Genomic DNA, 11,256 nt, shown 5'->3' with positions numbered 1-11,256 from the left:
TGCATGTGCTTGACGGAACTGGGGGAGAGCTTGTCTGACGTCACGCATGTGTCTGTGGCGGATAACTTGCACGACTTGACTACAAGTCTCTCTCTGCGATGAAATGCTGCCTAGAACGCGCTTGCGCAACGGGGAAAGGAGAATTGGAATACATTCTTAAATCTGTTTACAGTTGGGGCTTGGGGGGTGCAGGGTAGAAGTTATATAGGGACGGTGTAAATACATAGGCCTATGTACTCGTTGGTGTAAAAAAAAAAAATCATCAATGTTATGTTTTGTTTCTTTGTGTTTACAATATAGCCTATACCGCACGCACGCAGACAGACAGACAGACAGACAGACAGACAGACAGACAGACAGACAGACAGACAGACAGACAGACAGACACATCTTTGTGTTTTATAGCCTACTATTTGTGTGTTGAAATAAATTAAAATTCGAGCCTGCACCGTAAGGACTTTATTCTAACCTGGAGTGCATACGGGTTGTCTGCTGCGGCAGTACTTTCTTACTATTTGTGTGTACAACACCCGCGCGCGCGCGCGCGCACACACACACACACACACACACACACACACACACACACACACACACACACACACACACACACACACACACGGCTACAAACATTTACTTATCTTTTTTCCAATAATAATATGAATCATCTACTCTTCTATATAGCTTATTAGGTTATTTATATGGCTATTTTGAGGTCGTTTTTTCTGGCGTGGTTTTCTGCAGGCTCACGCGCTTGGTCACTTTTGGCAGCCTTATAGCTACTGGTATACAACCACCCGTCCACCTTCACGGTCACTTCGTGTCCTCATTTGCCCGTGTTCTAGGCTATACTAGGCTAGTCTATGATTGTAAACTTTCACGTATTAAAACTCGACGTAACTGAGTGGAAAGGAGACGGACCAAGTATAGCCCATGCAGGCTATAACTTCCCGCCCACTCAGAAGCAAGATGCTAAGATGGCGCCTTCATCAGTGTCAAGTTCAAGTGAACTGTGTCGACTGACTCGACTCCCAAACAGTCCGATACAAACAGCATGGCAAATAGTAAACTGGTTTGACATATATGCACAGACAATGGCAGGAATAATTGTTGCAGTCTGCAAGTCTGTTTTCATGGATTTTTAATCAGTCAAAATTCATTTTCACATTTCTTCATAAATAGTTGGTAAAAACAAAGAAACCAACATACAGTAGCCTAAAAAGTATACATGGAACCTTGGTCTCTGTTGACTGGATAACGAATATAGGCTTGCTGTTGTATCATTTTGCCTCAATGTAGCACAGTGACACAGTGCATTAGTAAAACATTTCGCTTTTCAGGAATAACTAGGAGTGTGACCCATTTCTCCCAGAAAGTGTTACAACATCACATTCTAGCTGCATTTACACATCAGAATATTTTTTTCCTCTGACTCGGACATGGGGCAGAAAGGTGGTTAAGAAAAGTCACTTCATTTAAATTAAGGTATAGAAAATAGCATATAAAACATATATTCCTTAAATTATTTAAATAAACTTATTTCATATATCACCGTCACGAGGTACCGTTTTTTTTTTTTTTTTTTACATTTTCTTTTAAAAGTAGTGCTGGTGGTCTGAAATTGTTCTCGTATATGAGCACAATATACTTTGTGTTATGCATAATATTTTATTCTTGAGAATAGGTTACAATGCAATGCTGTAACTCTTTTTCCACTGAAGATCTCCCCCACACCCACATAATATATCTAATAATACTCCTGTCACTAAATTTTGTTAACACAAAAAAAGTCATCTTGACAAGTTATCCACACAAAACAAGCAAAATGTGTAATCAAACTGCTCTCTATATGCAACACCACAGTAACAAATAACACGCTTAGTTTCACAGAATTACATTTAAAACAATGCAAGCTGACAGACAAAAAAAAACTTTATTTTGAAGATACTGTGTTGTGACAGTTCCATTCTTGCCAATGCACACATTTAAACACTTTGCAGAAAGACAATATGTTGGAACTTATAAAGGATTTGACCCGAATCAGAAATAACCAAAAATACTGAATACTCTAAATACTGTCACCTTGATTTGGAATTGATGAATGAACCACCCGTCTTAACATAGTGGGTATACCATTGTAAAAGGCTGGTGGATGTTTTAGAATACTGTTTTATGCTACGATTTGACATCTATCTCTGAGTCTATGAAAGTAAAATACACAAAGTTTAAATTGAACCAAAACGAGGATATCAACATAATCTGTTTCTATAGCTTCTCGTCTCATTTGAATTGAGATCTTATAAGAAAAGTCGATGATTTACATGTCAGTGGTCTCTTATTAGCTAAATAAAAGTAATGGAAATATCTGTGTCATATATAGGCTATATAGACACATCCATAATATTAATGATATCTTAGATCCAAATAAGACACATGTATTGGTTAAGAAAAGGATACAATCGCAATGTTGGAGCTTTAGTGTTTATCATTTGTTCAATGTTATAATGCTGGTTATGACCAAAACTGTACAGTCTTGTTAGAAAACATTTCCATAAATATCATTTAAGCTTCAGAACTTATAACCATAATTAAATTACAAATTGATAAATATGGCATCATGGATATGTATTTACAACGTTATTAACAAAAGGCAACGTTATATTCAACGGCAACAATCGTAACCTAATACCACATTCTCCACCTGAAAACGGACGTTGACAACAGATGCGACCCCATCAAACAAGGAAATACATTCACGAGTATAATATTTATTTATGATTTATTTTTTTGTTCAAGTTCATGACAAAGACTTTGGCACGGCTCTTAAGACTGTTTGAAGTTCTAACAATCAATTGAAAGGCGACAATAGCGTGTCACCGTATATAAAACAGCGTGAAATAATTTTCCTTTTTTTTCCATTTTTAAATACATTTTGAGAAAATACATAAAATGAAAAATAAAATAATTATCTGAAATCTGTAAACTAAAAAAGGAAAGAAAAAAAAGGAAAAAAAACATTATTTCTTAGACTTAGAAAGTATTTTTTATTATTCATGTGATTTATTTGTTTTCTTCAAACTCGGAATAAAAGTCAATTTTTTTAATCCTGAGAACGGACGTGGCCTGCTAAATAGTGCTGGCTTTGCTCTCATCTCCTCGTGTTGTCCCAATTCCATTTTGCACACCATGGAGTGTATAGTTTTTTTTATAAGGTTTCCTCAACCTCTCTTGGTCCACAATGAATGAGAGAGCGGTTTATACGTCTTGACTGTCTTCAAACGTACCACTCATTAAAGTTGGGTGCCAGTCCATCGCTGTGCCCAGACGTGTTCTGTTGTTGTACGGCTGACGGTGGTGTTTTTGTCGGGTCTTCGGTGTTTGCTGAGACAAGCACCGGTGGCGTCGACGACTCGTATCCAGAACTAGCTGCTGGAGACGACTCTGAACCCTGCGACTCGTGTACCTGTGGATAAAGCGCATAATATAATATAAGACAGAGATATAGACGCATATGCAAACCGAGGCCTTTATAAGGCCGACGATACTACCACTGAATACGTGTAGATATAACCTTACAAGCCTATTCTCACGCTTAATGTGGTTTATACATGAATATTCAGCATGTAAAGTAGGCTATCACACCGTAAATATGGTGACTGCTCATCCTAGTCCTACTACGTACAGAGAACAACAAACATGTCGGCAAACTTTGAAGTGACACCACCCTCATTCATGGGCCTGATGTTGTGATGGCCCCTCGTTTGAGGGGGGTGGGGGCGAGGGGCGAAGTGGGTTAATGTGTTTAAGGTGTAATGAAGACGTTATAATTACCTTCATGTGTTTCCTGAGAGAGCTGGGGTGCGTGTAGGACTTGTCGCACACTTTGCAGATGTATGGCTTGTCAGATGTGTGGACGTGCATGTGCTTTTTCCTGTCGCTGCTGTTGGCGAAGCGTCTGTCACAGCCGTCGAATTCACACTTAAACGGCTTCTCACCTGCGAGATTAAATACACACAGTAAATCACCCCGTGGAGACAAAATGCCCATTGTGAGACCATCTGCAAGTGCAAGAAAACGGAGATGTAAATGTAATTTAATTTAGGCTACGTCTGCAAAAAAGCTATGTCTCCATGCAGGTTCAGGCAGATGTAGGTTACTATTCCACAACACTATACTCGGCGTGCCCTGCTTGGCCCCTGACAGGCTTTATTTATGCAAAAGGCCTGGTGTTACTTAATCCAAATGCTCTGTGTCTGCTTTCATGTAGCCTAGTTAGTACACGCTATATACACCATCAACAGGGCCTTTCTCTATACTGTCTGCAATGCCATTTCGATAAAGAAAAGTAAATATTACTGAGTCGGAATGGTTGATGCCCCGACAAAGCACAGACTCGAGTAGCCTATAATATAAGTATTTATTATTCCAACCATATACCACCAGGACTACCCAAATGAGTCATATAGCATAGGCTACACATCATCACGTTAAATTAGTATAAGGCCCACATGCCCTGTTCTGTGGTATTCCTAAACCACAACAACAACAACAACACGATTGTCCCTGTTCTGTGGTATTCCTAAACCACAACAACAACAACAACACGATTATCTCCAGAATAATGTGGAATCATATAGCCTAGCTTAATAATAAGTAGCCCAGGTCTATACCACGTTCCAAATGTTAGCCCATAAGCTCTATTTTTTTCCGACAAAACGTTCGTTACACTCAAGCCTTTTCCACCCTTGACCTATCGGGTCTTCCCAACAACATTAGGCTACATCACAGTTAGGTCACGCTATCATAATAATGCATTACAGGGCGATACTTCACAACTGCTGTTTTGCACATGCCATGAAGAGTGATATATATATATATATATATATATTGCGTATAGGCCTTACCTGTATGTGTTCTTTTGTGAATTTTCAAATTTTCCGACCTGGCGAATATTTTCCCACATCCGGGGAACGGACAAGGGAACGGTTTCTCGCCCGTGTGCACGCGGATATGGTTCACCAGTTTGTACTTGGCCTTAAAAGATTTCCCCTCTCTCGGACAATCCTCCCAGAAGCAGATGTGGCTGCTCTGCTCAGGGCCCCCAACGTGCTCCATGGAGACGTGCGTGACCATCTCGTGCATTGTGCTGAAAGTTCTCTCGCAGGTCTTTTTGGGCCGGTGAATCTGGTTCTCGTCGATCCATTTGCAGGACAATTCTTGCTTAATGGGCTGCCTCATGTATCTGAAGAAGGCCCCCGGGCCGTGGTGTGTCGGCACGTTCATTCCCATGTTCATGTTGATCGGGTGGTTGTAGTTGTGGAGCTGGGCGCCGTAGGGGTCCGTCCGAGGGCTGGCGACCGGGCGATACGGGTCGGGTCTTCCGAAAATGTCTCCGCGTAAACCGAGATGCATTTGACTGTTGACTACGTGTCCACTCGGTGAAGTGTGGCTCACTCCCTGGTCGTGGAGTCCGGGAAACAACAGATGTCCGGGGCTCTCGGTGATCCCGGGCGGTCCGTGAAAGATCCCATGTTGCGCGCTCGACGCCGCGGACTCTCCAACGCTACGGTTCCTGAAAAGAAAGTCCCGCGGCGAGTTGAACGCTCCCCCGCCGTACGAGCCCACCTGCCCGCCGTGGGGATGGTGTCCCAGGGCGGCCGCATATCCAGTGGCTTGCGGGGTAAACGCCGACGTTTGACTGGAGGCGATATCGTGCGCCACCGGGCTGATTTTGAAAGCTGCAGAGTGGGAGGAATCCGTGAAGGGATTCAGTCCCAAGCCCGGGTCTCTGTTGCCTATGTCGTGGTGGTGGTGGTGGTGCCGCGGCGTTCCGAAACCCCCTACTCCTAGCGATGGGAACTGCGGACCACTATCCAGAAGCATAGTCATTGGGGCTCAGTCCAACTTTAAGAGACAGAAGGAAATTTTTAAATAAATCGAAACTCCAGTTTAGCGGAGCGCGCAAGCAAAGCTACAAAATAACGTGCCGCGATATAGGCCTGCCTCACTCAAATGTCTTAAAAATAAAAAAAACGAAACTAAACGTAAATAAAAAAAACTAAATCCGATGTGTAGAGAGCTGGGAGAAAAACTCCCGTTAACTATACGATCCGTGAGAAAGAGGATCAAACTTCCCCCCTTTCCAGGCGAATGATGTCCTTGGACTGATAAAGTCAATCACTCACTCCCTGCACATAAATGAACTCGGGAGGCAGAGCTACGGCACCCAATGAGGGCTCAGCTATCCTCCTGGCACGTGACTACAACGCAGGGTATTAATTGGCTAGATTTCTGTTGATTGGCACAGTTTGGTATTGAAAATGGCAGTTCGTCTCAGTGGTTTAATTTGATTGGCCAGAACAGGCATTATTTTTGCAGGTAGGCTATAACGGAGAACATGCAGATTCTTATATTTATTTTCTCTCCTTCAGAAAGCCGCACACTGCTTTATGAGTATACAAACTTAAATGCTGCAATGCATTGACCATGCTATTGCTGCATTTTTCAACGCAAATTCACTGTTTTTACGCTTCTGAATAACTTTCAGTATAGCTATATAGGCCTATACTCACTTTTCAAACTTTTTATCGTCCATATACTGGTATGCATATCCCAAGTCATTCAAATCATAATAATCAACAATACTTTTCGTTTAGGAAGTTTAATTGTATTCTTAATATCACGCAATTATACATGTCTAAATTTTCACACAACAGACACTGAATTATCTATCTATCTATCTATCTATCTATCTATCTATCTATCTATCTATCTATCTATCTATCTATCTATCTATCTATCTATCTATCTATCTATCTATCTATCTATCTATCTATCTATCTATCTATCTATCTAAACGTGTCCATGTCACCATTTGCACTTTCATGTGGCCACGTTAGCACTTATTAACTGAAAAGTTGAATGTACTTGGCAGTTGGCACAGCTCCGATGTGGCTTTCTTCAAACCGCTTGGGAAAGGAGGGGGTATTTTCTTTTTTCTTTTTTTGCAAAGCTCTATAGGGTGTACGGTGACGGAGGAATAAAAGGCAGAAAGAGAGATGGCAGTAATTGTAATATGCCGAGATTTTCTTTCTTTCTTTCTTTCTTTTTTTTTTTTTTGCATAGCCAAAATTTGGTGCCATTGAGTGAGTTTCACAGGGTTGCCGCTGACTCGCTGCAGGACACATACAATCTGATCAAGTTCAGAGACGCGTTGAGTGCTTCAAGCGGCGCTTTCAAACTCCCAAGCCTTTCACCTCCCTTTCCTCTCAATCTGTCCCAGGAAGGAGAGCTCACATTCTTTATTTTAGGGTTGTGCATGGGGGGGAGGTGGGGGGAGAAAAAAAAAGGAAAAAGTGAAAAATCTTCAAATCAGTCCTTCATTCTGTGCCTTCGTCCTCGCCTGCCCGCATTCATCATCCCCATGCACGCAGCACAGTGTTGTGTAGACTGAAAAGGTGAGTTTTCATATTTTTGCATTGTCTAAATTGGTATACGGCGTCTTTTGTAAATTGGACGCAAGGCACGTGCATGTGTGTACATCTATGGGCGATGGAGGCAATGATTCAATCTGTTTATAGGCCCAATTTATTTTTCCTATATGCCACTGCCCACTAACTGACAACTGTAACAAAACGTTTCACATTAATGTATTTAGCCTAAATATATATATAGAGCCTTATATTTATATATATCATTCGTATATCTATCTATTAAAAATCCTTTAAACGGAGAAAGTGATTCTTGTCTCATCATGCGCTCTCACTATAATTCTCTGCCCTCTGTTCACGCAGGGATATAGGTTGCCCCCCTTCGCTCTCTCTCTCTCTCTCCTCTCTCTCTCTCTCACACACACACACACACACACACACACACACACACACACACACACACACACACACACACACACACACACACACACACACACACACACACACACACACACACACACACACACATGCACCCTCCCTCTCACGGAGAGAGAGAGAGAGAGAGAGAGAGAGAGAGAGAGAGAGAGAGAGAGGGAGAGAGAGGGGTGGGGGGAGAGGGGGGTAACTGAGCTGGGTTTGCCTTGCAATCTTGGGAGTACGAGATTTATGGCGACCTCTGTGAACTTTCACAAGTGACAAGTTTTCTTATCTTCCCTCCATATTTTATTGGCTCGTTGAGACGTTAGGGGCTCGACACTCCAACTAAAGTTTATTGTAGGCATGTGGTTTATTAAAATAATTAACCTTTTACAATTTAGATTAACAGCAGGGCCTTTTGAGAATGTTAAGCTGCAAGCGTCATGGTAGTCCCTATAGATCTATTGTAAACTGAATAAAATATAGCCAACGTTATATAATCTAAAACAACTGTTGCTCAATGAACGGAGACAAAGTTTGTAATGGCACACTTGAAACATGTCTTCTCACTCCTCCATGATTACGGCCACATTAGGCTTTTTAATATTTCTTTCCTCACAAATCTGACCTTTGAAGACTTCAAATCGTCATAATGCGTCACACCCCTGCAACAAATCGCCTATATATATTTGAATAAAAACAAAATGCAAAATAGTGAAAATAGTCAATAGTGTTTCCCCGCCCCCTTTTTCTTAGAGAAGAAAAGGTAAAAATGGAAATATTAGTCAACTTTGTCTGTAGTAGGCTACTCCATTTTTCCCCAACATGTGAATCTGAATTCGACATGCTCAACCATGAGTCCTTATACCCCTTTTTTTTAAAGGAACAAAAAAAAATCTATTTTCTTTAAAGTTTCGAAATGTTTCGTTTTAGGCATGTCAGGTTGTTAGTTGTTAAATGTAGCCTATTTTTTTGTAACTTCTAGCAAGGTAGCTATTTAGCTTTAAACATGGGAGCCATGACCGTTACGAGGTTTTGGCAGACTAGGCTACTCCTTTACTGTACCCAAGATGAGTTCTTCTACATCGTGGCACATGGTCGTATTTAACTTTTGCCCTGTGAACCGGAGCTTTGCAGCCAGACGCCCTTGCTATGGAAGTTCAAGTTGGACATATTTATTGCAGTTAAGCAAAAATACAACATATACACAATCATTTGCACGTCCGTTACTTATTTCTGCGACGTCTGTACTTCATTGGGCGACGAGATATGCAAATGCTCAGTATGTCATGGCATGGCTTATAGCATACTATTGTTGCTGAGCATGCGCATTTACTTAGGCTACATTATCACAATATTGCAGTCTAGACTATACACACCTCCCCAAAAGTAGGCCCAGGCCAACACTCGGTTGGAAAAGAGCAGAGCATGCTACCGTCATCCTAAATGGTAAACAAATAACCTTTATATCTGTGTTGTTCTATATGGTTGTGAATGGGATATTGCCTGCATGTGTAAGCATATAGTAAGTATTTTGTTAATGGCCCAGATGCATGGTATTGGTAGCCTATAATAGATGTGTTTTATGGCCAATTTACAGTGGGTATCAATTTATGGCTTTAGACATTTTGTAAAACTGTTCAGCATGCCATGGTTTGGGCATTTGATTTGTATATATGCAAGTGGACTGTGCTGTTAGTTAACCCAATAATTACCAAAGAAAAGTGAATTATATTATCTCCTTTAACTCTATAGTTTTGTCTATAGGATTATGCATTATTACTATTATATTACTATTATATAATATATTACTATTAATATTATTGCTGCATTCTCATTTAAATGTATAGGCATAAAAGTTAACAAATGGACAACTCATGGTTCACAATCATATATGTAAGTGTTATTATAATGTTTTTGTCATATTCTTTGTATTTTTATATTCATGAAAATGAATATATCGTTATTTAACATATCACACCCAAAATATTGTTTGCATGCTCAATCGAGAAAGAAAGTATACACATCACTATCTTTTGTGTGCGGCTTATAGGGATACATTTTCTTTTTGTCTCTGCTCACTCGTTCCTTCCAACAAGCATATGTATACAGATGAAGTACAGAACCCAGTGCAATGTTATCTTTGTATATATGCTTTCCTCGATTTCTTTTAAATACTCTGCAATTCATGCAGAGTATATGGAATGGAAACCTCTAATATTTCACATCAATCGAAGTCTTTCCAGTCCATGTTTTCTGTGAGTGCAGAGCTTGACTGCATGTCACCTGCATCATCATTCTAACTAGCACTATTGAGCTTTTACTTGACTGGCTACATTTGTCTCTTAATTTGAAATGTAATAACAAATGTCTCCACTGTATTGCTCATAACAATCTTTTTTCCATAATTGTCTTCAGTTCGGTTTCACTTCCATTAGATAAAAACAAATACATTGTTAGGTTGCACACCATGAAATTACAGGTTCATTTTGTTCCATTCGGTATTATGCATGCAGGTCCATTTTGTTCCATTTTGTATAACCTCAGATACTTTAACACTTACTGTATATTTGAGTGTGTGTTAAGCATAGTCAGTCAGGAACATGTGCGACTGCTGGCTGGTGTGGGGTTTGCCATGATGTGGCTGATGAATAGGACTAATTGACTCCTTGCTGTGATTTACTGAAGCATCTGTCTGCAAATGGACTCACCTGCAAATCGGTTATCTGTCATTTGAATTTCATAAAATCATGGCACGACTATAGTCCTCCTTCTGCTATTATCATATCATCACACAACTTGCACTGCATGCGTATTCACATGCATGTGAACACTATACATATAGTAATGCACGCGTGCACGCGCACACACACACACACACACACACACACACACACACACACACACACACACACACACACACACACACACACACACACACACACACACACACACACACACCTGTGTGGCCAAACTCTAAATGCATTGCTCTGTTAAGAGTTTTGCTGACATAAAGACAGAAATAACCGTGGACTTTTGACCTCTGATTGGGTGTCTATAAATTCAACATAATTAGTAGTATTTGAGTCATTTTTAGCACCATTCTCGTTGCCAAGGGTTTCTGTATTGTAGGCCTCACGGTTGAAGAGGACAGACGCTGCTGCGTCATTGTTTTGATGACATTGAAGACAAACGTCACCAGGATTGTGTGACTACTGACTACGTAGAATTTAGGCATTTAGCAGACACTCTTAATCCAGAGCGATTTACATTAAGGAAGAACAAAAGCATGGCAATACATCACATACATAAAAAGTAGTTATCATGAAACATGCGTAAGCTAAGAACGTAACAGTGGAATAGATATAATGAAACATATACATCTATACTATACTATACTATACTATACTAT

General features: G+C 40.4%; 1 protein-coding gene across 1 annotated transcript; it reads right to left on the bottom strand.

Moving 5' to 3' along the window:
• Positions 1–1,121: 1,121 nt before the first annotated feature.
• Positions 1,122–6,082, bottom strand: zic3 (zic family member 3 heterotaxy 1 (odd-paired homolog, Drosophila)). The gene is made up of 3 exons (XM_083785513.1): positions 4,902–6,082; positions 3,829–3,992; positions 1,122–3,460 (listed from the first exon to the last, which is right to left on the bottom strand). The coding sequence occupies exons 1-3, from the start codon at positions 5,884–5,886 to the stop codon at positions 3,272–3,274; spliced, it is 1,338 nt and encodes a 445-aa protein (XP_083641639.1). The 5' UTR covers positions 5,887–6,082; the 3' UTR covers positions 1,122–3,271.
• Positions 6,083–11,256: the final 5,174 nt, after the last annotated feature.

Source organism: Protomyctophum parallelum (genome assembly GCF_964188405.1).
Source record: "Protomyctophum parallelum genome assembly, chromosome: 16".
NCBI classification, from domain to species: domain Eukaryota; kingdom Metazoa; phylum Chordata; class Actinopteri; order Myctophiformes; family Myctophidae; genus Protomyctophum; species Protomyctophum parallelum.
The sequence above is the reverse complement of the archived record's forward strand: the minus strand, read 5'-3'. Positions and strand labels throughout refer to the sequence as shown.

What these genes read in the sequence shown, in the direction of transcription:
- zic3 (XM_083785513.1), bottom strand. Translation starts at nt 5,886, where the DNA reads ATGACTATGCTTCTGGATAGTGGTCCGCAGTTCCCATCGCTAGGAGTA. An exon ending in TCACAAAAGAACACATACAG is followed by an intron (nt 3,993 to 4,901) that starts GTAAGGCCTATA and finishes TTAATCTCGCAG; the next exon opens with GTGAGAAGCCGTTTAAGTGT. An exon ending in CTCTCAGGAAACACATGAAG is followed by an intron (nt 3,461 to 3,828) that starts GTAATTATAACG and finishes CTTTATCCACAG; the next exon opens with GTACACGAGTCGCAGGGTTC.